General features: G+C 41.7%; 2 protein-coding genes across 5 annotated transcripts in view; one reads left to right on the top strand and one right to left on the bottom strand.

Moving 5' to 3' along the window:
* RBKS (ribokinase) overlaps positions 1–12,282 on the top strand; it is a 158,823-nt gene extending 146,541 nt beyond the window's left edge. Inside the window, exon 8 of the mRNA XM_049904733.1 lies at positions 12,185–12,282. Coding sequence (XP_049760690.1) covers positions 12,185–12,214 — 30 coding nt within the window. The 3' untranslated portion in view covers positions 12,215–12,282. The remainder of the gene's footprint in view (positions 1–12,184) is intronic.
* Positions 356–12,814, bottom strand: MRPL33 (mitochondrial ribosomal protein L33). 4 transcript variants are annotated; one of them, XM_049904740.1, is made up of 5 exons: positions 12,733–12,797; positions 11,924–12,017; positions 11,722–11,740; positions 9,715–9,821; positions 356–642 (listed from the first exon to the last, which is right to left on the bottom strand). In XM_049904740.1, exons 2-5 carry the CDS (start codon positions 11,997–11,999, stop codon positions 593–595), a joined length of 252 nt encoding a protein of 83 aa, XP_049760697.1. In that variant the 5' UTR covers positions 12,000–12,017; positions 12,733–12,797; the 3' UTR covers positions 356–592. The 4 variants fall into 4 exon arrangements, with proteins under 4 accessions (XP_049760697.1, XP_049760696.1, XP_049760698.1 ...); XM_049904739.1 differs by lacking the exon at positions 12,733–12,797 and adding an exon at positions 12,279–12,366; XM_049904741.1 differs by lacking the exon at positions 11,924–12,017 and having other exon boundaries at positions 12,733–12,814.
* Between the last annotated feature and the right edge of the window lie 13,823 nt (positions 12,815–26,637).

Genomic DNA, 26,637 nt, shown 5'->3' with positions numbered 1-26,637 from the left:
TTTTTTTTTTTTTCTGGTGACCAGGGTAAGAATATGGACCGATGGCATTTTTCCTAAGTACAAACCAAAAACAGAAGTTCTCTGGATTTCTTTGTGTTACAAGGCTCCCTTCTTATCATGCCTGCTCACTCCTGCCATCTGAGTTCGTACATGGAGCCAAGATCACTCTGGGGTGTTATTCTGCCTTTTCTGTGAAGTACAAGGAGGAGCAGGCTGGAAACTCTTGCACAAGTCTCATTATGGAAAATTTTCACTTCTTTTCTTATATGAAACAATGGCTGTTTTTTGGTAATGTGGCTGATTTTTTAATTTAAAATAGTGGGAAAAAACATCACTAAGAGACAATAACACTGGCTATTTTAATATTTTTTATTAAGGGCTATAAAAATATCTAGGAAGATAAATAAATGTGATGCAATGGTCTATGTCCTAATATGAAGAACTTTCTTTCACTGTATTGTTTCCCTTCACAATGGCCTTCAAATCACAGGAGGCAGTGATTCCATGCCATTTCCTCTTCTTTTATTACATGCCGCAGGATTTCTGAATCAGTCTTCTCATTTATAAATCAAATTCATTTTCAATCCATTGTTTAGAGGGAGCGTATTTTTTTCAGTTCCACAAAGAGGACTTTTTTGTTCACTGTGGGGGGAAAAAAAAGACCTGTAACAAAACTATAAAGTATCATCACCATTTTTACTAAAAATGTGTATCCAATCATGTACCCTCTCCTTTTTTTTACTTTACTATTCCCTCAACATGAAGACGGAGCTGATTTACCACCTCAGTTCTCAGTCCAAGAGGCCGGAGAAGACTAGGGAAAGGCCCCCTGGTGTCCCACGAGGTCACACTGCAACCAATGTGAAATATTCAAATTAAAAAAGAAATTAGGGGCAAAAAGGGGGAAACAATCAATGTGTTCACCCAGTTAAAGTCCACTCTGGTAGGAAGTAAGCAAGGGCAGATGGGAGCTGGACTCTAGGAAAAGAGCAGGCAAGAACCAAACAGATCATAGAAGAACGCCAGCCTGGCTGACGGAGTAAGGACACCTGCATCCTGCACTTTTCCGGAGACGGTTTCATACGCTCAACTATGCATTTTTCAGTTTTGTAATTGAAGTAATATAATAACCAAAATCTCGTTATTGTAGATAGCACTACAGAGGACAGTTCTCTGAAACAAAACCAGAACAAAGTGCTATCTGCCTAGATGAAAGATCGGACGCTGGATTCTATGGAGTAATATTTTCACAGTTCCTATAATATTAATGCCCTTATAACACTCCATAAATTCCCTACATCTCTGTCACACGCACCAACTCCCCTTTGCCAAAAAAGCAAACAGTACACCCAAGAAGACCCAAGAGCTCAAAGGACTATAACATTCCATTCCTCGCTTGTCCCTATCACACACAGATTTTGCTTTTTTTTTCCTTCTTTTTCTGCAATCAATATGCATGCTCCGTATATGAGATTATCAAACTGTCTAGGATTAAGAAACAGCTAGGGAGTTTACTTAAAAGCCATTCCTAGTTCTCATCTCTACCCCTACCCTCTAATCCTGGCTCAGCAGATCTACAGTGGAACTGAAGTCCACATTCTTTTAAAGCTCCTCAGATGATTGTGATAGGCAGCTGGATTTGAGAACCATTAAACAATCATCAGAATTGTATCTGTTATACTAACAAAAATAATTAAAATATATATATTACATTGTACATAAGGGATAATTTTTAAATACTTCAAATCATCTAAAGTATACGAAGGATTGAGTCTTCTGATTCCAAGTAGGGCTATAAACAAAGCATTATAAGATGGTAATGAAGCACCAAAATAATTTCCCCCTGTTAGTCTACCTAGAACTAAAAAATGGGTAAAGGGAACTTGTCTCACTGATAGCCAAATCAAGACACTATTTAAATGACCCTGACCAGGAGTGACAAGTTAAGCAAAATTATCCAGGAAAATTCTTTGATTCATTAATTCCCTTAATTCGAAGAATAAATACTCGAGTTTACAGAACTGTGCTCAGCAATGTATTTACAAAAGTATAAGAAGAGTTCCTGATTTAATACATCAGTACATCATCAGGTGCCTGTATGAATGTCCAGTAAGCCCTATACCTATTGTTGTCAAGTCCTTTGTGACTCATAGCAACCCTATAGAACAGAGTAGAACTGCCCCATAGGGTTCCCAAGCAGTAGATGGCAGGTTCAAACTACTGACCTTTTGGATAGCAGCCACGGCTTGCCATAGCTCTTAACCACTGTGCCATCATGGCTCCAAAAGCCCTGTAAAACCCAACCAAGCCCACTGTCGTCAAGTCATTTCTGACTCATAGCGACCCTATAGGACAGAGTAGAACTGCCCCATAGGATTGCCAAGAAGCTGCTGGTGGGTCCCAACTGCAAAACTTTTGTTAGCAGCTGAGTTCTTAGTAAGCCCTGTAAAATATATATATATACACACACAGACATATAAAGCCCACCGCTGTCGAGTCAATTCTGACTCATAGCAAGCCTATAGGACAGAATAGAACGGCCCCATAGGGTTTCCAAGGAGTGACTGGTGGATTCAAACTGCCAACCTTCTGGTTAGCAGCCAAACCAAATGCTTAAACCACCACGCCACCAGGGCTCCAATAAAAGTCCTATAAAAACAAAAAAAAACAAACCTGTTGCCATCAAGTCAATTCTGACTCATTGTGACCCCAGACAGGACACAGAACTGTCCCATACAGTTTCCAAGGAGCTCCTGGTGGATTAGAACTGCTGACCTTTTGGTTAGCAGCCATAGCTCTCAACCTATGCCACCAGGGTTTCCTATGGGAACCTAAAAATCAAAGGGGACTGGAATGGTGAGGGAAGGCCTGGGGTGAGCAAGGGGCGAGGGAATAAAGCTTGGCCCCTGAAGAATGATGAACTAAGCCAGGGGCAGGTACTGGTGTAGGGGAATGGTGGTAAGAGGTAGGAATGACAGTGGGGCTCCATGGCCTTGAACACTAGACTGACCCAGGGGAAGGTCCTGATTTTTCTAAGGAAAGTTTTATTTAGCTCCATGTAACAGAATACAGAGCTCAGGGACACAACTGGGTTCAAATGTTGGCTTTTATGTAGAATAACATGGGGGAGACACAACACTTCGATGGATGGAAGACTATTTTGGTTCTTTACTACCATCTTGTAATGCTTTGTTACAGTCCTCCCTGAAGCCTTAGGAGGATCAACCCTACTTATATATTAACTTTGAATGATCAGCTGTGAGTCCCTGGGAAAACGTCTTAAAACACTCTAGCCTCAGTTTCCTTCCCTGTGGGAGGGATAACACAGCTGGGTTGCCAGGTACACAGTGAGCACTCAATACACGTTAGACGAATTGAAATGACACATTGCTATCCACAATCATAAACACATTTTCTGTCAAAATATTTGCTGCTCAATTCAAAGAAGAATGAATCTGCCAAGTTCTTTCCCTACATCCAACCTAAATCTATTCTGCTTCAATAAATGTCTATATTGTCTTGTTTAATCATCCAAGGAATTAAAACTGACACGTTTTCACTCACTTTATAATACAGCTTTGTATACTGATAACTAGAAGAGCTCTGGGGGTGCAGTGGTTAAGTGCTCAGCTGCTAACTGAAAGGTCAGCAGTTCAAACCCACCTACCGCTCCATAGGGAGAAAGATGTGGCAGCCTGCTTCCATAAAGATTTACAGCCTTGGAAACCTGGGCAGTTCTACTCTGTCCTATAGGATAGCTAATAAGTCAGAATCAATTCAATGGCAATGGATCTGGTTTTGGTTTTTTGGCAGCCCCCAGGTTCCAAACAAGATCCATTCCCGAGCATATCTTTAAAAATTTGTAGGTAAGTTGGAACAGAGGCATACAATTCTTATTTAGCCTTACTTTAGGGCAATACATTGAAGCCTTTTCAATGATTCAAAAGGTACAGGTGCAGAAAGTGAGGGCGATTGTAATGAAGAATTTGTTACGAGGAGGGGTTGGTTCAATCGTTTCAAACCTAGGGCAAATTTACATGATATTAAAGGGCAAGTATGAGTTGTCCACAAGTCGGACGTCAGTAATTCAGGGACTGCCTGAATATTTAACAAAGTTTAATAAGCTTATTCCTGGGCCATTATCCTCCCTCTCTGGAAATTAGCATCTAGTTTTATATGAGGAAACTGTGTTTTGAAAGGGCAGACGGATGTGTAGCTGGTATGTGCCATAAAGTGTACTAGGAAATGCTCAAATCACTGGGAAACATTGTTTTCTTACCTGATTTCTTCATTAGGCAGGCTAAGAAAACATTACCCTCAAACTCGCCATTTACTCATTGTGGTTAAAAAAAAAAAAAAAAAAAGCTGGGAGATCTGCCAAGCTATTTGGTACCCTGGGCAATGGGGAAGGCCCCAAGGCAAACATCATGCTCACGCAAGCCCACAGGACATTCAGTCCGTGGGCAGGAAGCCGGGCAGTCTGCTATCTCAGAACATTCTTTTCTTCAGAAAAGATGAAGCTGTGCTGTCAAGGCACAGCCGGTTCCTTATCAGAAAAATTCTAATCGTGTTTGAATGTGATATATGAATCTCTCCTGCACTTTCAATTTATGGTCAGAACTGTTTATGGCCGTATCCTTTCCCAATCTCAAGGCTTAAAATCAATCTTACAAATAAGTTCCTAAGACCTCCATACTAAGAATGGCAATATACTTAAAATATCATAGGAGGTTATTCAATCAATGTTTATTATGCATTTATAAAGTAAATGCTCCTAAAATCAACTCTAAAGGAGCTAAAATGGTAGAAAAACAATTACTTTACTGCAAAGTTCATTACTTTGAGTTTTCACCAGCTGATACAAAAAAATCAGGAGAAAAACACATCCATCCACTATCATACCTTCTCATTCTATTAGTTCTTCCACTAGATGAGGAATCATCCTGAAATTCAGATTCCTAATTTTCTGCTAGAAACCTAGAATTCTCTTTTTATTGTAACGAATGACTAGAAATTCTAATACCATCAAAACAGCAGAGAATTTTATTTCTGTTAAAGAATGGAACTCAAGTCATTTTAAGTCGACAACTGTGCTTCCTAGAGTCTTTTTTTAATGCCTTTGCTTGTTATACAGCCCTTATCTCCTTAAGCAGCAATTATAAAGGGGCTGTATAGGTGCAAGGGCACAGAGCTGAAATGGACTGCCCAGAATTCTAAAATAAAAAATTTGCTTGCTAGTTCATTATGCATAAATCTGCACATGAAATCCAAAAACACGTTGGGCTTTCACCAACAGCAATCAGCTGCTGTCTACGGGCAGTTCCCAAGGATCCAAAGAGACAACTCTTATTTGCACGTTAATGTTATGTAAATTTGCCCTCACTTTGAACCAGATTGAACCAACCCCTACTCACAAATTCTTCATCACTGTCACCTTCACTGGCTGCACATGCAGCTTTTAAATTGTTGAAAAGGCTTCAAACCTTTTCTTGCACTAAAATCCTTTGCCATTGATTCTGACTCATAGGGACCCTACAGGACAGAGTGGCACCGCCCCATAGGATCCACCAAGGAGTAGCTGCTGGATCCAAACTGCTGACCTTCCAGATAGCAGCCAAACACTGAACCACTGCACCATCAATAAAGCTAAACAAGAACCCTATGCACCTGTCCCAACTTACCTACAAATTCGACTTAAAGACAGTTAGGAACAGATCTCGTTTGTAACACAGGGGCTGCCTGTATCTTGTTTGTGGCAGGAAATCTGGCCTTGGGAACCCTTGTCTCTTTTGGACAAATACTTCTCCCATCTCACAGAAAAAAGATGTGGCAGTCTGCTTCCATAAAGATTTACAGCTTTGGAAACCCTACAGAGCAGATGTCCAATAGAGTTGCTATGAATCATAATCAACTCAACAGCAATGGGTTTTGGTTCAGGTAGGGGATGATACAAAATGTGACATCAAATTTCCTACCTTCCTGCACTAAAATAGACACTACATCCCTTTCCTCCACTCGTCAGTCTGTCGTACTGTGGTGTTGCTGTGATGCTAGAAGCTATGCCACCAGTATTTCAAGTATCAGCAGGGTCACTCTTGGCAAGCAGTCTTCAGTGGAGCTTCCAACTAAGACAGACTAAGAAGAATAACTAGTGGTCTATTTCTGAAAAAATGGACCAGTGAAAACCTTATGAATAACAGCAGAACACTGTCTGATACACTGGCAGAAAATGAGCCCCTCAAGTTGGAAGGCACTCAAAATACAACTGGGGAAAAGCTACCTCCTCAAAGTAGAGTCGGCCTTAGAGACGTGGATGGAGTCAAGTTTTCGGGACCTTCATTTGCTTAAGTGGCACGACTCAGAATGAGAAGAAAGAGCTGCAAATATCCATTAATAATCAGAATGTGGAATGCATGAGGTATGAATCTAGGAAAATTGGAAATCACCAAAAATGAAATGGAACGCATAAACATCGATATCCTAGGCATTAATGAACTGGTATTGGCCATTTTGAATCGGACAATCACATGGTCCACTATGCCGGGAATGACAAATTGAAGAGGAACGGTGTTGCATCCATCATCGAAAAAGGACATTTCGAGAGTTACCCTGAAGTACAACACTGTCAGATAGAATAATATCCACACATCTACAAGAAAGACCAGTTAACATGACTATTATTCAAATCCACCTACCACTAATGCCAAAGATGAAGAAATTGAAGATTTTTACCAACTTCTGCAGTCTGAATTGATCAAACATGTAATCAAGATGCACTGAAAATTACTGGTGATTAGAATGCAAAAGTTGGAAACAAGAAGGATCAGCAGTTGGAAAATATGGCCTTGGTGACAGAAACAATGCCAAAGAGCACATGGTAGAATTTGCAAGACAAACAACTTATTCATTGCAAATCCCTTTTTTCAATAACAGAAATGGCAACCATACACAGCGACCTTGCCAGTTGGAATACGCAGAAATCAAATTGACTACATCTGTGGAAAGAGACGATGGAGAAGCTCAATATCATCAGCCAGAACAAGGCCAGGGGCTGGATGCAGAACAGACCACAACTGCTCATGTGCAACTTTAAGTTGAAGCTGAAGAAAATTAAAACAAGTACACGAGAGCCAAAGTACAACCTTTAATACATCCCACCACAATCTGGAGACCATTTAAAGAATAGGTTGAATGCACTGAACACTAATGACCAAGGACCGGATGAATTGTGGAATGACATCAAGGACATCATACATGAAGAAGGAAAAAGGTCATTAAAAACACAAGTAAGAAAGACCAAAACAGATGTCTGAAGAGACTCTAAAACTTGCTCTTGAATGCAGAGTAGCTAAAGTGAATGGAAGAAATGATGAAGTAGAACAGCTGAACAGATTTTAAAGGGTGGCTCAAGATGAAGTAAAATATTATGATGAAATGTGCAAAGACCTGGAATTAGAAAACCAAAAAGAAAGACTACACTCAGCATTTTTCTCAAGCTGAGAGAACTGAACAAAAAATTAAAGCCTTGAGTTGCAATACTGAACGATTCTGCAGGCAAAATATTGAATGATGCAGGAAGCAGAAAAGAAGATGGAAAGAATAAAAAGTCACTGTACCAAAAAGAACTGGCTGACACTCTACCATTTCAGGAGGTAGCACATGATCAAGAACCGATGGTATCAAAGGAAAAAATCAAAGCTACACTGAAGGCACTGGCAAAACACAAGATTCAAGGAATGGACAGAATACCAGTTGAGACGTTTCCACAAATGGATCCAATGCTGGAAGGGCTTATTTGTCTATGCTAAGAAATCTGGAGACAGCTACCTGGCCAAGCGACGGGAGAAGATCCATATTTGTGCCCACTCCAAAAAAAGGTGACTCAACAGAATGTGGAAACTATTGAATATATCATTAATATCACAAACAAGTAAAATTCTGCTGAAGATAATTCAAAAATCGTTACAGCACTACATTGACAGGGAACTGCCAGAAATTCAAGCCGGATTCAGAAAAGGACGTGGAACAAGGGATATCATGGCTAATGTCAAATGGGTCTTGGCTGAAAGCAGAGAATACCAGAAAAATGTTTATCTGTGTTTTATTGGCTATGCATTTGACTGCACGAATCATAACAAATTATGGATAATATTGAGAAGACTGGGAATTACAGAACACTTAATTGTGCTCATGAGGAACCTGTACATAAATCAAGAGGCAGTCGTTCAAACAGAACAAGGGGATACTGCATGGTTTAAAATCAGGAAAGGTGTGCATCAGGGTTGTATCCTTTCACCGTATTTATTCAATCTGTATGCTGATCAAATAATCTAAGGATGTGGAGTATATGAGGAATGGGGGTCAAGACTGGAGGAAGACTCATTAACAATCTATTTTATGCAGACGGCACAACCTTGCTTGCTGAAAGCAAAGAAGACTTGAAGCACTTAAATGATGAAGATCAAAGACCACAGCCTTCAGTATGGGTTGTACCCCAACATAAAGAAAACAAAATCCTCACAACTGGACCAATAAGCAACATCATGACAAACAGGGAAAAGACTGAAGTTGTCAAGGAATTCATTTTCCTTGACTCCACAATCAACACCCATGGAAGCAGCAGTCAAGAAATCAAAAGATATATTGCATTGGGCAAAATCTGCTGCAAAGGGCCTCTTGAAAGTGTTAAAAAGCAAAGATGTCACTTTGAGGATTAAGGTGCACCTGACCCAAGTCGTGGTATTTTCAACTGCCTTTTTTCACATGTATGCAAAAGCTGGACAACGAATAAGGAAAACCAAAGAAGACCTGATGCCTTTGAATGATGGTGTTTGTGAAGAACACTGAATATACCATGGAATGCCAGAAGAACCAACAAATCTGTCTTACAAGAAATACAGCCAGCATGTTCCTTAGAAGGGAGGATGGCGAGACTTCATCTCATATACTTTGGCCATGTTATCAGGAGGGACCAGTCCCTGGTGAAGGACATCATGCTTGGCAGAGTGGAGGGTCAGTAAAAAAGAGGAAGACCTCAGCGAGACAGACTGACACAATGGCTGCAATGTAACAATTGTGAGGATGGTGCAGGACCAGGCAGTGTTTCATTCTGTTGTACACAGAGTCACTATGAGTCAAAACCAACTCAATGGCACTTAACAACAACGACAACATATCCTTTTAGCTCAAATCGGGACCCAAGAACTTGTCACTAATCACAGGACACCATACCCTGCCCTTCTCAAGACACTTTTGTCTTTCTGTTTCCAGAATGCTGTCACCTATTCTGTTTACACGGCTGGTTTCTCACCTTTAGGTCTTTGGTTAACTATCCTCTTCTAGAAAAGACTCTCCCTGGCCCATCAGGTCTAAAGTGAGTCCTCCAACATTTCCCCCCAACTTTAGCCTACATCTCAACACCCTGACAGTTTCTCTCACAGCACTTATTATAATTTCTCATATTTTTTTCTCTCTCCCAAATCAGAATGTAAATGCCAAGAGCACACAGACTGAGTCTGTCTTGTTTCCGGCATATCCCACCACCTGGGATACTAACCAGTACCATGTAAACATTCAATACGTATTTGCTGAATGAACGCTATAGTATCAAAGGGGCTGCAAAACTACCAGGGATGTTCAGCATCAGTCTGGAAATAGGACAACAGGCCCTGAAAGCATCTGCACCTATTGTGGAGTAATTCTTCTGAATCTTACCAACGGGATCATAACGCAAAAGAGTCAGTTTCTCCCGTAGTCGGCCTCTCTTGGTGTTGAAGGTATAACCTGTTCCAGCTTGGCTCAACATTTTCACCAGAATGGTTCTAAGATTAGAAAGCAAACTATTACAAGCTCAGGAAATAGACTAAGATCAATCGCAGGGGAAATGGCACATTTTGAGAATCCTGTATTGCAGTATTAATTGTAGGACATTACTTGGTCCTCAGAAGGTTCTAAGACAGCTTACATTTTCCATAAAGCACAATTTCAATGGTTTTGGATACCCAAGTTTGTTCCATTGCACAGAATGACCTGGTAAAGACCTAAACAGAGCAACAAGCAAGCCATCCTGCAGTACTGACTCAGACATCCACCTCTCAGAAAAGTCCGGAGGGGGGAAATACAAAAATACTGGTAACCCCAGATGGCCAGTCAGGAAATCATAAAGACTGCTATCTTCAAAACAGCCCTCTTTTCCAGAGTATGAATAATAAAGAACCCAGGGATTAAAACTTTTTAGATGACTAATGTGCCAGACATTACTCTCTTCATATTTCATTTAAGACAAGTTATAGTCATCCACAGTAAAAAAAAAATCATGTTTGCCTCATTGGACACTTATCTATTAACATTTTGTACTGTTTGTTACTTTTTCACGTGTCTTATCTCCTCATCTAGACCATGTTACTTCATTTCTCATCTAATTCCAAGAAGAATTTGAAGCATCTAGAACTATATTACACATCTTTGCATGCCTTTCAATGTCCAGCGGAGTGCCTCATATGTGAAGCATACAGTATTTGTTGTTTAAATAAGATAGTCAATAATCACTCATCCCACAAAGATTCAATAAATATCTATTACATGTTTACTCTGTGGAAAGTGGAGCCCTGATGGCACAGCGGTTAAGCGTTCAGCTGCTAACCGTCTAAGGCCAACAGTTAGAATCTTCCAGCCACTCCTTTGGAAACGATATGGGGCAGTTCTACTCTGTCCTATAGGGTCGCTGTGAGTCAGAAACAACTCAACAGCAACGGGTTTGGTTTTTGGCTTCTGTGGAAAGCAATGTGGGAAGTCTGTGCCCTCTAGGACCTAACAGTATAGCATGGAAGGTGAATATGTACACAAGGTCTATAAGGCAGACATATATTACAAATGTCACAAGAAGGGTGCAAAGAGCATGAGAGGCAGGGAACCTCGACAAAAACATGGGAGACTTCTACAGAACCTGAAGAGGTGGTGGATTTTAACATACATAGCCAAACTGTGGGAAAAGCTATGTGAATCAGTAACAAATATTGGGGGAAAACACTAACATGTATGTTTTTCATTCACTTTAATCTTTAAAAAGCCTAGTTTAAATGATTTTTGATACGTCTTGGGTTGTAAGCAAAGGCTGTTTTAGAATTTTCCTATTTTTAACACACAAAACCTTACTTCACTTCTTGTCTACAAAATGTATTTTGAGATACCAGTTTGGTATTTACAGTCACTCTGGTACAGCACAGAATCTTTAATCTCTGCTATTTTTAGAATGCTTATACCATGAATGCAAAGAATTAAAAAACTAATTTAAAAAGGCTCTATGGTTCAATCAAATCTGCTGGATCCCTGTAGTGCGCTACAGACAAACGGCCCCTGGTCCTCAATTTGAGGAAACAGAAATATGGTCATAGTATAAACAGAGCATGGGGTAAGCAGATGGTTAGTTTAGGAACACGACAGTGAGCTCATAACTACTGGGATTAGATAACACACCAAGAGCTCCTTTTCAACGTTTGAGCTGTCTGTATTTCAATGTTCACTGAAGTAGGCCTGCTGGACGGGGGGAATATCTTCTGAAAGAGTTCATAAGGCCAAAATAATTCATCAAGTAATCTTCAAAGCAACTTGTAGAAAATTGAGGGCAAATGCTCAGTTTAATACAAGAATGTATTCGTAGTGGTTGAATGAATAAATCTAACATAAACATGAAAAGTTTAAAAGAGAAAAACCTTTACTTACTTTGACTTGCTCTTGGCAACTTTTTGCAGAGATGAAAGGTTGGAAGAGAAAATAAAAATATTAATTCATTATCTTTCTTATGCAAAATTCATATAAATGTCTGTCATAAACAAAAACATTTAACTCATGAAGTATGCCATGAATTGTCACTCGAGAAACTTTTCCCTAGGTATTTTTATAATGAGATTAGATGTCTAAGCACCTTGAAGAAAGACCTGGCAATCTGCTTCCGAAAAGTCACAGCCTTGAGGACCCGATGGAGCAGTTCTACTCTGCATGCTTGGGAATCACTCAACCTCAATTAACAACAAGTGGTCGTGTTAGCATTTTATCAAAGGGAGATAAAAAGATTGGTCAGACCAACACAACTCTGAATGCAATGCTTTGCACAATCTCATTTCGGTTGGCTTGGCTACCTTTTACCTTTTTCTAAAGATAGATTCCATTTTCACCCTCTTTTAAGGTCCAAATATTTGCCCTGAAACAAGGCTGACAAGTTAACCTTTGCACACTGTAACAGTCATCACATCATGTGGAGAGGAGAAACTAAATCTAACCAGGAAGTCAGCCTGATGCGGGACAGAGCACTGACTGGGAGCCAGAAGACTTCCTCCGCTGCCCTCCTCAGGAACAGCTTCCTTATCTTCAGAGCAGTAAACCGGTAGACTACAAATTCTAAAGTCCTCCCCAGTTCGAAGGTGCATTGATTCTACTGACAAATCCCTACGGAGGGCAGGAGGAAGGCACCCCACGCGTCCTGACCAGAAGCGACCCGACATCCCTGCGAACCGCAACGGAGTCCACACTCCAGAACTAGCCCGCAGACCCGAAGACCGCACTCGCCCCCGACAGAAGGGCACCGCGCGGCATGCTGGGCGCTGTAGTCCTGAAGGCCTGGGAAGTCCGCAGCGGCAGCTCTCCGGCCGGTTCAGCCAGCTTGCCCCTGCATCATCCCGGGACCTGCCTGTCACGACCTCCTGCCCTCGCCGCCGCTACCTCTGGCCCACTTACAACAGATCGCACTTAGGAACATGGCGACAACAGTGGCGCAGTCCCGGTAACCTGCCCAAGGTCCCCCAACAAACAACTGCTTCCGGGGCACAGGCCCGTTCTCAAAGACAACTCCGGAAGTTATCATAAGACACACCTCCTCCTAGTATAAGCTCGGCCCCAAAACCACAAAGCCTGTACCTCTTGTGACCTAGCGGGAGCTGTTATCAGACGCTTCTTTAAATAGTCGTAACTATTTTTTTTTACCCTGGTGGCGCAGTGGTTAAGAGTTAGTGCCGCTAACCAAAAGTTTGGTGGTTTGAATCCCCAGGGAACTCCTTAGAAACTATGGGGCAGCTCTACTCTGTCCTATAGGGTTGCTGTGCTTTGGAATGATTCCATGGCAACCAGTACCTACTTTAGAGCTACAGGAACTGTGTTGTACTTTAGCTGCACCAGGCTGTCAGGTCTCCACAGATTTCCTTAAAATGTTCCCTGCTTTTGGAAAGCCCCGCCCCAACCCCAACCCCTGCTAAAGGATTACTCTCAGTCCTTTCAGAGTTAGGAAACCCTCCTGAGTCCCCAATCCCTCAATCAACTATTAGCTCTCTGTGACAGCAGGACCCTGTGAGTCTTGATAACTGCTGCATCCCAAGTACCTAGCACAGTGCCTGGCAATAGGGGCAGAACTAATGTTTATTGAATAAAAAAATGAAATTTGTTAAGTATACTCCCAAAGAGTACTGTGATTGGGAGCACTCACATAATTTGCCTAATATCACACAACTAGGAAGTAGTAAAGTCAGAATTTGAACCCAGATCTGTTTGGTTCCAAGGACTGCCTTTCCCACTAGACACTGGGACCCACCACTTTGCTGTCACAACTAATTCCTCAGGTCTCTGCAAAGAGCCTGGTCTCCTCCAACGCCAGAGATATCATTGCTAACTTCATTTCCCAACCAATAATCAGGACTTTGGGATTTTTTTTTCTAATATGTGATTTTATATATAAAAGTCTTACAAATAGGTGAAATAAAATTTAATCTCATGGATTATCTTCACTGAAAATGTTTAAATTATTTAAAAGAGAAAATTCAGCTCTCTAGTGCAACACAAAATTTTAAAAGTAAGACTGTCCTTGCCATTAGTAACTTTAATAGGTTCCCCCCCTTCTAACAGTTTTTTATACTCACTATTGATACACCCTTCCCCCTTCTCCACAGCCCCGACTCCAACAACCCAGCACCCTGTAGGTGCCCTAATGCTTCTTACCTTGTGCAGTGTAGGAAGAGCTTCAGGTATCCGTGAAGGTACGGGTTTCTTATCTGGGAAATTCATTTAGAGGGTTTATAAGAAAAGAACACTGTACTGGAAGCCAAGTAATATGAATTCTAGTCTTTATTCTGTCCCTTGGAAAGTCACTTCAATCCTTCAGGTATCAGTCACCATGTCTGTAAAATGTGGGAATTAGATCAATGGTTCTTATCCCTGACTGGTGCGTCAGTCATTTGTGATCTTTTAAAAGATTCAGATTCTAGGTTAAGGCTCAGGGTCTGTACAGTTTCGTTTTTGTTGTTGTTGTTCTTTTTCTATAAAGAAAATTTTTAAACATCAGGAAGTTGAAAGGATAGTACAATAAGCAAACTATATATCCAGTTCTACTAAAGTTAACATTCTGCCATATTTGTTTCATATATGTATATTGATAATATCTATATTTTTATATAGCAGGTTTTTTTTTTTGCTGAGTCCTGTGAAAATAAATTGCAGACATGACCCTTCACTACTAAATACTTCAGCATCTAACTCTCAAGAATAAGATAATCATAACCAGAATACTATTTTCATTCCTAAGAAAATTAATGATAGCTTCCTAATAACCCACTTGTGCCCTGGTAGCACAGTGGTTAAGAGCTCAGCTGCTGACCTAAAGGTCAGCAGTTTGAATCCACCAGCCACTCCTTGGGAACACTCTTTTTTTTTTTTTTAATAACCCACTGGAACCCTGGTGTTGCTGTGGTTAAGAGCTCACCTGCTAACCAAAATGTTAGCAGATCAACTCCACCAGCTGCTCCTTGGAAACCCTGTGGGGTAGTTCTACTCTGTTCTACAGGGTCACTATGAGTCCAAAATCGGCTTGATGGCAAAGGGTTTGGGTTTTGTTTTTTTTTTTTAAGTAACCCACTACCGTCGAGTCTATTCCAACTCATAACAACCCTATAGGACAGAGTAGAACTGCCCCCATAGGGTTTGCAAGGCTATAAATCTTTACAGAAGCAGACTGCCACATCTACCTCCCATGGAGTGGCTGGTGGGTTCGAACCACCAACCTTTTGGTTAGCAGCCAAGCGCTTTAACAACTGCACCACTAGGGCTCTTTAGTTTCCTAATAACTAGTCTGTATTCAATTTGTCTTTTATAATAGGTTTCTTCAAAACAGTATTCAACCAAGATTTATGCATTAACTTTAGTTGTCATAAATCTTTAATCTCTTTCAAATCTAAAACAAAGCCTTGCATTTTCTTCCATGACATTAATTTTTGGTAGAGACTGGGCTAGTTTTCCTGTGATGTATCCCATATCTGGATTTGTCTGATTGTTTTCTTTTGGCATCATTTGTTTTATCCACTGTATTTCCTAAAATTTGGAAGCTACATCTAAAGACTCAAGAAGATTCCACTTAAAACATTTTTGACAAGAGGACATCATAGGTGATGATCTAAACTTCATATTGCAACAAATCAGGAGGCCAAGAATGTCAGGTTGTTCCACTAACAGTGCTAAGTTCATTGATCTCTAGATCTCTCCATTTTAAAGATACATTTTTTTTCTCTTTGCTATTTTTTGAGGGCTGATACTTTGTCACTATGAGAATATCCTGTTCCCCAACAACCTTTCACCCCATGGTTTTATCATCTATTGAGAATCCTTGCTTGACATTTGGGGGTACACAGTGGAGATTTTCTAATTTCTGTCATCTTTTCATTTATTAGCTGGCTTTCTTCTGTAAAGAACTTTCCATCAACAAGTCAGGCTGAACTAGGGGTCCTCGTAAAAAGGCAAAGTAAATGTTAAGTTTTGCTCTTTAATTGGCAACATTCAGAGTGAAGAACTGATGTAAGAATCACTTCCAATGGTGTCTGAAAGGTTTTCTTTAATTTTCTCTTTTTTATTCTTTCTTTTTTAGTAGCACTATAATGGATTTTTATTTATTCCTTGTTTTATAATCATTCATGGTCATTATTCTTTTTGATGCTTAAATTTTCCCAGATTTGGCCATTGGGAACTCTTTCGAGCTGGTCCTTTTGACACACCATCATCATTCTTTGACAATTCCTTGCTTTGTCATGGCTGTCTCAGGTATGCCTTGTACTTCTCCTGCCTCGGATCTGGAATTAGCTATTTCTCAAAGATGTTCTGGTCCCTTTTTGTGGGGATAAGCCACTTTCTGGACTCTGAAGACTTTTTTTTTATAACTAAATTTTTTTTTTTATTGTGGTAAAATGTATGTATAGCAAAACATTTCCAATTTCCACGTTTTTTATTTGTACAAATTAGCAACATTGGTTAGAAAACTTTTTTGAAAGTGATTCAGCTGTACAACCATTGGACTAGATTGGTGAATTTCAAGGTTTATTTTAAGCCATAGAATCTTCATTCATATGAAATCTCTCTCAAAATCTCAAAATGAGAAATATCCAAAGCTGCAGTTCCTAATGGTTGTCTGCGGAGCCCTGGGCTCAGTTGGAGAAGCACTGGGCTATGGAATGGCCACATTCTCTTCCAGCCCTAGTGCTCTGGATTCCAATGTGGTGTTTCAAACCCCACCCACAGGACCCTGGTGCCTCCTGTTAAATTTCCTGCTGTGGCAGCTTCTTTCTCACACTGCCTGCCCATGCAGAGGCCTGGTCCAGGTAGGAGAGCGCCCTGTAGGCACCTTCTCAGCAGCAGCAGGAACAGCCTGGAGCAAAAGACTACCAGGAACTTGGGCTGCTTCAGAGACAGGAACCAGCACTTCAGAAATGATTCAGGATCAAGGTTTTAGAGAGAAGAGGCAATCCTTAGGTTATGAACATCCAATTTATAGACACCTCATACTTTAGAACAGACTGCCATAAAGCCTATTATATTAAAAATTTGAGTTAAATATATACAATGGTTCATAATAACAAAAGCACTACTTTGTGATTCTCATGAAAACATTGTATAGTTTGACAGTGTTTCCTAAGTGTTTTGTATGCATAAACCCATTGCTATTGAGTCAATTCCAATTCATAGTGACCCTATAGGACAGGGTATAACTGCCCCATAGGATTTCCAAGGAACAGCTGCTGGATTAGAACTGCCGGTCTTTTAGTTAGCAGCTGTAGCTCTTAACCACTGTGCTACCAGGGCTCCTTTATATGCATAACCAAAAACCAAACCCATTGCCATTGTATCGATTTCAACTCATAGTGACCCTATAGGACAGAGTAGAACTGCCCCATAGGGTTTCCAAGGAGTACCTCATGGATTCAAACTGTCGACCTTTTGGTTAGCAGCTATAGCACTGAGCCACTGCGCCACCAGGGTTTCCTTTACATTCATTAAAAAAAAAAAAGTAAAATATGTACTAAGACAAACATTTGACTGATGGTAAATAAGAACTGAATGTACCTATTCCGACTTACCTACAAATTCAACCTAAAGACAGACTTAGGAACAGATCTGGTTCATAACCCTGGGACTGCCTGTATCTCACTCTGAGAGTCTGTCATCAAGCTTTCCTTTCTTCCCCCTCCTCCGCCCCATCGAAAAGGCTCTTGTAAGGGCCCCCAGTGACCTCAACACTGCCAGATTCCTTTGTCAATTCTTAGGCCTCATTTTCCTCGGCATCAGCAAGATTTTACACAGTTGCTCACTCTCTACTCCTTGAAACATTTTCTTCACTTGGTGTCCAGACATCCACTCTGTTGGTTCTCCTCCTACCTCATTGACAGCTCTTTCTCTGTCTTCACCCCACCCACCTGCCTTAGCCCTTGGGCCTCTTCTCTTCTCTATCCGCCCTTATTTCCTAAGCAATCACACTCAGGTGCATAGTTTTTAAAAAGTCTAAGGCTGAAGATGAAGTCCCTGGGTGGTGCAAAAAGTTAAACACTGGACTACTAGCGGAAAGGTTGGCAGTTCAAACCCACCCAGAGATGCCTTGGATGAAAGTCCTGGCAGTCTGTTTCCCAAAAGGTTACAGCCTTATAAACCGTATGGAGCAGTTCTACTGTGCACACATGGGCTCGCCGTGAATACAGAATCCATTTATGTCTCCAATCCCAACCTCTCCTCTGAACTCCAGATTCATGTATTTAACTGCCAACTTGGCATCTCATGTCCAAAATAGAATTCTGCTTTCCACCCCCCCAACCAAAACTTGCCACCCCCCTTCCCATCCAGACCTCCTCCATCTCAGTATGTGGCAATTGCATTTTTCCAGTTGCTCAAGTCAAAAGCCTTGGAGTCAGCTTGACATCTCTCCCTCACAGCCTATATCTAACGCATCGGTAAATCCTGTCACTCATATGTCACTCATCAGTGAAGCCTTCCCTGGTCACCCTATGTAAAATAGCAATCCTCAAACCACCTCCCCCATTCTCCTTGCCCTATCCTATGTTTTTCTATAACACTTATCACCATTTGATATTATATGTTTACTTGCTGATTTGCTTGTTGTCTGTCTTTGTCCACCAGAATGTAAACTTCTTAAGGGTAGGAACTTCGTCTTTTTCACCCACTGTTGTGTCCCTGGTGACTAGAACAGTGCCTTCTATATCTAGCAAATATCTGTTAAATGAATGAATGTATCTGAGATGAAAGATACCATATAAATACAAAGTTATTTTAACTGCTCATATTTAAAAAGAAAAACAATTGTAAGTATTTGTGTATTGTTGATAATTCCAAGGTTCGAGAGAATTTATAAGCTTACTTTTTTAAATCTTATTGTGGCAAAATATATATAAGGTAAAATTTGCCATTTTAACCATTTTTAAGCATAAATTCAGTGGCGTTAATTATATTCACAGTGTTCTACAGCCTACACCACTATCTACCTCCGAAACTTTATTACTCCAAAGGGGAACTCTGTACTTCTTAATATTAGCTTGCTAATAATTGAGTCGGAATTGACTAGACGGCACTGGGTTTGGTTTTTTTGTTTTTTAATAAGCTTGCTTTTAAAAAGAGATAGTGCAGGAACTGTTTCTAGAAGTTCTTGGCATAGAAAGGAAGTAGTATCTTGAAAAATGGCTCTTCTAGCCTCCGTAGTTCATACTGCATCCACCTGTTATTTATACCTAACACATTGTTGGCAGTTAGTGTTAATTAAAATGTTTATTAATATAGTGTAATTCACCATCTGAGTTTTTTTTTTTTTTCCTGATTTTATATAATGAGCCCTCTGTGGTTTATTAGCGTGAAGAGCAGAATAATTAGGACAGCCTGGTTGCCCAAATGGAGAGGAGATAGTCTTGGCGCAGGGCCACCCCACCTTCCTTTGCAGGAGAGGGGAGGATGCTAGGGGGAGAAGAGGGTACATCTATTTAACCTGGATTCTCAGCTCAGGGAAGTAGACAGAGAAAGAGAACATTTATTGAGTATCTACTCTAAGCCAGGGCTTTACACCCAGTGTCTGTATTGCATTGGCCTACCATATTCCTAGCACTTTCCAGTGGCCCTCAGCTTTGGCTACACATTGGAATCACCTGGGGAGCTTTATAAGCTATTGGTGCTTGTGTCCCACCTCCAGAGTTTCTGATTTAATTGATCTGGGGAACAGCCTGGGCATCGGGACTTTTTAAGACTCCCCATTAGATTCTAATGTGCAGCCAAGACTGAAAAGTACTGGGCTAGAGAGTCGTTGGAGCCCTGGTGGCATAGTGGTTGAAAGCTATGGCTGCTAACCAAAAGGTCAGCTCCTTGGAAACCCTACAGGGCAGTTCTATTCTGTCCTATTAGGGTTGCTATGAGTCCAAATTGACTTGACAGCAATGGGTTTTTAGGGTTAGAGAGTCCTTACGCTTAAGGCCCTGGCCTTAGACCGCAGGCTTCAGATGTGTCTAACTCACTATGCGCAGTGAGCAGCACCTACCTGGGTAGGGAGGGGAGGGAGAAAAGTGGCCAATTTGAACGAATAAGGAAGTCTTGAAGCTGTAAACAAAGAAGAGAGACACCCACTTATATTCCAGATGACTGCAGAATACTTAGCTAAAAAGGGGCTCTGAAACAGGGGCAGAATGCAGGAAGCCTTCCGGAAAGGTGGATGGAAGTCCAGCAGACAACACCCTTCCCACCCACATACTACACCTGCCCCAAGAAGAGCTGCCAATATCTTCAAGAGGCTGACAGAAGCAGTCTTTGGGGAAAGTCAACCAATTAAGCATGTGGTTTGGCTGTCCGGTGACATGGGTTGGGAGAGGATGGCATCTGTGGGTGCCCAAGTAAAGCAACTGTGAAGGGTGTGGAGGTTTAGAGGTATTAGGATGAAGCTCGAGGGTGGAGGAGGAAAAGATCTGGGTGGTGGTCAAGGAGAGGCATTCCTGGGGTGGGTAGGAGGCGCGGCTGCATCACAGCAGCAGGGGAGACAGCTGTGGAGGAAGAGGAGCCTGAGCAGTGCAGGGGGACTGGCTGTGCCGCTGACTAGCCCTGTGACCCTGGGTGAGAACCTGCCCCTCAGCTTCTTATCTGGAACTTGTGTGATGATAAATTCAGAGGCGCCTATCAATCTCAAGATGATTATCATCAGATCATCTCTAAGGCTGCTTCCATTGCAAAGTCCTATGAGCCTCAGCAAGCATCTTCCTGAAATGCTCTGTCAGGTTTTCAGAACCAGTACCCATCAACCTTGAGTACTCACCTGCAGATAACATGATTCTGTGGGTAGGGGGTAGAGGTGGCCAGGGGCACTTTATTATGCTCACCTGGTGCTTCTGATGATGCAAGTGTTTTAGGGAATCACTGCTCTGCATCAGGAGCCTTGGTGGCACAGTGTTAAGAGCTTGGCTCCTAACCAAAGGGTCAGCAGTTTGAATCCACCAGCTGCTCCTTGAAAGCCCTATAGGGCCATTCTACTATGTCCTATAGGGTCGCCGTGAGTCAAATCAACTCCAGGGCAATGGGTTTGGTTTTGGTTCTATATCAGAGGAGCTCTGGTGACACACTGGGTTACGCGCTCGGCTACTAACCAAAAGGTTGGAAGTCCAAACCCACTATGGGAGAAAGATGTGGCAGTCTACTCTAATAAAGATTTACAGCCTCAGAAACCCTATGGGGCAGTTCTACTCTGTCCTATAGGGTTGCTATGAGTTGGAATCGACTCAACAGCAATGGGTTTGGTTGTGGTTTGGTTCTATATCAAGGAGTCCCTTGGTGACACAAACAGTTAAGTGCACAACTACTAACTGAACAGTTGGTGGTTCAAACCCACTCAGAGGTACCTCAGAAGAAAGGCCTGGCAATTTACTTCCAAAAGGTCACAGCCTTGAAAACCCTATGGAATGCAGGTCTACTCTGCACATGTGGGGTCACCATAAGTCAGAATCGACTCAACAGTGAATGGTACTGGTTCAATGTCAGTGTTTCTCAACACCTGGGGATCTTGTTCAAGTGCTGATTCTGAGCCAGCAGGAATGGAACGAGGCCTGAGATTCTGCATTTCTAACAAGTTCCCAGGTGATGAAGCTGCTGCAGCTGCGGGCTGTACATTCTTGCTACCCAAAGTGTAATCCAGGCGGCATTCCTAGTATCATTTGGGAGCTCGCTAGAAGTGCAGAATTTCAGGCTCCACCCCAGACCTACTAAATCAGAATCTGCACTTTAAGAAGATCCTATGTATTCTATACATTTGCTTATTTAATATAAGTGAGGTCATACAGTATTTGTGATTGACTTATTTTGCTCAGCGTAATGTTTTCAAGGTTCATCCACATTGCGACACACATCAGGACTCCATTTCTCTTTATAGCTGGGCAATATTCCATTGGATGTATTTACCATGTTTTGTCTATCTATTCGTCTGTTGATGGATATTTCAGTTGTTTCCACATTTTGGTTATTGTGAAAAGTGCTGCAATGAACATTGGTGTACAGGTTTCTATTTGCCTTCCTGCCTTCACATCTTCTGGGTGTACACCTAGGATCAGGGTTGCTGAGTCATATGATAGTTCTACGTTCAACTTTTTGAGGAGCTGCCAAACTGTTTTCCACAGTGGCTGCGCCATTTTACGTTCCCACCAGCAATGGATTGGGGTTCCAGTTTCTCAACACGTCACCAATACCTGTTTTCCATTTTTCTGATCATTCTAATGCAGGTGAAATGGTAAGTCGGAACAGATACATATGGTTCTTATTTACCCTTACTTTAGTGCAATAAAAACCTCAAAGACTTTTCAATGATTTAGAAGTTGCACATGCAGCAAGTGAAAGTGATTATGATGAAGACTTTGTTGCGAGTGGGGGTTGGTTCGATTGTTTCAAAGTAAGGGCATTTACATAACGTTTAAAGGGCAAGTAGAGTTGTCTGTAATAACCCCGGAGACAGCCCGTACTTATTTGCTACTCAACTTGGCTGCTATAAACTGGTGTGAATGTATCATAATGCCTTTGTTGGCTTGTGAAAAGGAATCCCTAACTAGCTTACTGTAATGCTTTGGAATAGCATCTAATGGCAAAAAAATGGCAAGCCAGCATTAAAAAAAAAAAAAAAAAAATTTGCCGTCAAGTGGATTCTGACTCAGGGCGAACCAGTGTGTGCAGAGTAAAACTGCTCCATAGGGTTTTCAGGGCTGTGATCTTTCAGAAGCAGATTGCCAGGCTGTCTTTGAGGCACCTCTGGGTGGGTTCCAACCACCAAATTTTCAGCTAATAGTTCAGCACTTAACCGTTTGCGCCACCTGGACTCCCTTAAGTACCAAAGTCATGCAGATTTTCAGCCTTTAAAGTTGTTTTGATGGGTCTGTGTTTCTTTTCGCTGACCTAGAGAGACATGAAGTTGTCTTGTTCACAAAGATGACCTAACTTGAGCTTCTGTGGTTTGGGATTTTGCCTGCCTGTGTTTCACCCTGTTTTGCCTCCAAGGCAGGAGCCTAGTCTCATAGCCAGGAGATTGTGGTTAGTTTCCTGGCCTCTAACAGAGGCGGGACACACCTGCACCCCTGAGGGAGGGAGAGCCTGCAAAGGGTCCATGAGGCTAGAGCTGAGTCACACAGCTGGGAGACTTGTCAAAAGGCATTAGAACATCAGTTTGGCACTTTAGCAGCAAGAACCCACAGAAAAATTCTGTATGTTAACAACCGAGTCTGTTTTCACACTAAACTAAAAGAAGAAATTAAAGTTTGGTGTCACTTGACTCCAGCATTGGGGTGTGCACGTCACATGAAATCACCCCAAAAGAAACCTCAGCTTCATCTGGAAATCCAATAGAAGAGCTCCCACCTGATAATATTGCTTCCCACAAGCCTCTCGCTCACGGTCCTATTCTAAGATCACAGAATTCAGAATACCCCACAGTAAATCATCATTTTGGGTTTTCCTATCCAAATCACTCTCCTCTCTCAGAATGTAACTTGAATAAGGAGTCCCTGGGAGGTGCAAGTGGTTAACACGTTCCTCTGCTAACTGAGAGTTTGGAGGTCTGATTTCACACAAGACATCTCAGAAGAAAGCCCTGGGGATCTATTTCTGAAAAACCAGCCATTGAAAACCCTATAGAGCATAGTTCTGCTGTGACACACACGGAGTGCCATGAGTCAGTCAAAGTGATGCCAACTGACACTGGCAACTTGCATCAACCTGAGTCTTTTTTCTCCCTTATTAATGCCCATCTTCACGCAGTGTCCTATTCAACAGAAACATAAATTTAACTCCAAATGCCTAAAAATAATGTAAGTAAAGTTTCTTGAAGAAGGGGCCATTTTTCTCACCCAGAAGCTGCACCTAGTCAATTCTCTCAGAGAATAGTGTCATGCCTTTTCTTATGTAAATTAATTTTCCCTGTTAGCTTTCAATCAACATTCCATCTTGCCCATCACCTTAATCCAGACACGAGCAGCTCATAATCCTCCTGTTGAAGGCTAGGGAGAGAGGAAAGGCTGGACCTACTGGTGCCTCAGGGTATTGGTCCCTGTCACAGTTTTGTAAGAGCTTGTGTCCCAGGAGTGAGAATGGACAGAGGAGTGAAGGGTGCCAGTAGCTCCGTGAGGGCCTGTACTAACGTCCTGGGGCTGCTACAACCACAAACTGGGTGGTTTAAAACAACAGAATGTATCCTCTCACAGTTCTGGAGGCAGGAATTCTGGATTCCTGGTACAGGCAGGGCCATGCTGTCCCTGAAGGCTCTAGGCAAGGATTTGCTGCATGCCCCTCTCCTGGCCTTTGGTGTTGCAGGTGATCCCCGGCATTCCCATCTCTGCTTCTGTCACCGTAGGTATCTGTGTCTTCTCCCCGGTGTCTGTGCCTCTTCTCCTCTTCATTTAAGGGCGCTAGTCGTATTGGATTAGGGTCCACCCTAATCTAGTATGATTTTATCTAAACTTGATTACATCTGCAAAGACCCTATTTCAAAATAATGTCACATTCCCAGGTACCAGGGGTTAGGACTTCAACAAATCATTTTGGGGAACACAATTCAGCCCATAACAATGCCCAAGGGACCTTCCCATCCTCAAGATGACAGCCTCCTGAACAGGACTCCTTCCACCCAGCTGCTCTGGTACCTGGCTGCAGGTGAAGCGAGGGCACTGCCGTCCTCAGGGCAACGCCCTCCACAGAGTCCTTGGACAACTTTACACAAACGGGGATAATCACAACAATCTGCTTCTGTTTGTCTGTGAAGAAAGAACTTTTCAAGGATTCAAATGGTTTTGATCTAATGTGGCATACAGCCCAAAGAGAATCAGTGTCCACATCAAGTTTTCATTTTGTTCCAATGAGCCATTTGAAATGAAGGAGATAAAGCTTTCAAAAGATGTCTTCTATGATTTGGAATAATTGGGTCCAGTTTAATTTAGTGCACATCGAAGTTAAAGAGCTCCGTGATTGCTTCATGTGTTTTCAGTTCCCAGAGTCACTAATTACCTCTGTGACTTAAAGGTTAATGAGATAAAACATCTATAAATCAAGTAGATGGCTGATGCAAGAAGAAAGCCCCCAACTCCTGCTCTGCCATGGCAACATTATATTCTTACTCTTTCAGGCTCTACATTCAATTAAATTTGATTGTATATAAATCTATACGAAAAATGTATTAGTGGCAATCACAGTATAATTATAAAATTCGTACTTAGATTATAGTCTGCCTTGCCCAAGGCTCCTTTCTGAATTTAGTATTCAATGCCAATAAGAAAATAAGTCAATCGCTGGTTAATTATTAGCAGAATTAATCATCAGAATTAATAGAATTTGGTGAAAGATTTCAGAGTGATATTTCACACAGAGAAAGTCTAGATGTTCTTTAAAAAGAAGCTTCAGAAAAAAAATTACTGAGTTTGAGATTTAGAGAACATTCTGGTGAATCCTTTTGTAATTTGAAGAATCCCATCCCACCTAAATTCTTTATTTGTTAATGTGGGTTTTCAGATGGTTATGAGCATAGGCTCCAGAGTCAGGGTTAACACTTTGGCTCAACCACTTACTAACTCTATGACCTTGGGCAAGTTATTTAACCTCTATGCCTCAGTTTCTGTGTCTGTAAAATGGGGATAATAGTAGAGTCTATGTTTTAGGGGTTTTGCCAGGATGAAATAGAAAATTCATGTTAATCACTTAGCACAGGGCTTGGCATATACTAAGTGCTCAGTAAGTTATGATGCTTGTGAGTGAAGTGGGGCCTAACTACCTAGCCTTTCCTTCTGGAGGGAATATGCAACCCTGAAGCATGGATTTAGTAAAACAAAATTATTTGCAATTTATGGTGTCGGTATGGTTGCTCATTAAGAAGCTAGTTTGAGTGCAATATTTAGCTATTTCTTTTTGTCAAAGTGTCAATGCACTTTCTCTTCTTCCCTGTCAGAGAAAATTTTTTAACTTAATAGATTGAAAGGTTCTTGTTTTCTAGGCATCCAAATCCCTGGGAGATGGAAAAGTAGCCCAGAGTCTCATTTCTATCTAACAGATGGGACCCTGAATAGGAATGTCATTCCTGGGGCATATTTTTGAGGCTTTGGCCATACATAAGAAATTTCTGGATCTTCTGACATTCTTTGGTCCTTCTGGCTGGATCTACTTCCTCCTGGCAGAGCTCCTTGGAATTATGGTCTGCTGAGAGTTGATTCTCAGAGCAACCATTCTGCTTCTGGGTGTTCCACTTTTTCTGTGTGTGTGTGTGTGTGTGTGTGTTCCTAGCAGACAAGGGTATTCTCTTCAGCTGCAGATTCAAGAGCACTGCAAGTGACTAGATGTGAAAAAAATCTTAGTAGAAACTATCACCTATTGGCTCCGATTATCAGAGGGTGAGCCCCATTTAAGATACAAGGAGAAAGAATCAGGAGAAAGCTGAAACTCTGCAAAGAGCAGGGCCTTGCGGCTGCAGCCAGGTCAGCCCAGCCCAACTAACCTTTGCTTGGTCTACGAAGAACAACACAAGTTCACATCTGCCTATCGCATCAGCTCCTGCCCATTTGCCCTTCCCTTCCCCACCCTGGGAAATGGTGAGGAGGACTACAGTCTGTGAGGCAACTGCTCAGGCAGAGGGAATCTAGGGGAAGCTGGGTCACTCATTTCACTCAGGCCCCACACAACAGGCTCTCCTCAAATCCAAGTCCATGAAAGGAAAGTATTCATCTGCTCCAGGGCCCTTCTCACTGTTCTGACACTGAATGTACTTCCTCCTACTTCTGCCTCATGTGTGGGATGATGTGCAGGACCTCCAAATCCTCTGTTTTGGCCGGGGTGGACCCCAAA

The sequence above is a fragment of the Elephas maximus genome, chromosome 12 (genome assembly GCF_024166365.1).
Source record: "Elephas maximus indicus isolate mEleMax1 chromosome 12, mEleMax1 primary haplotype, whole genome shotgun sequence".
NCBI lineage: Eukaryota > Metazoa > Chordata > Mammalia > Proboscidea > Elephantidae > Elephas > Elephas maximus.
The sequence above is the reverse complement of the archived record's forward strand: the minus strand, read 5'-3'. Positions and strand labels throughout refer to the sequence as shown.

Excerpts from the sequence above, each read along its gene's own strand:
- MRPL33 (XM_049904738.1), bottom strand. The coding sequence starts at position 12,500 with ATGTCGGGTCGCTTCTGGTCAGGACGCGTGGGGTGCCTTCCTCCTGCC.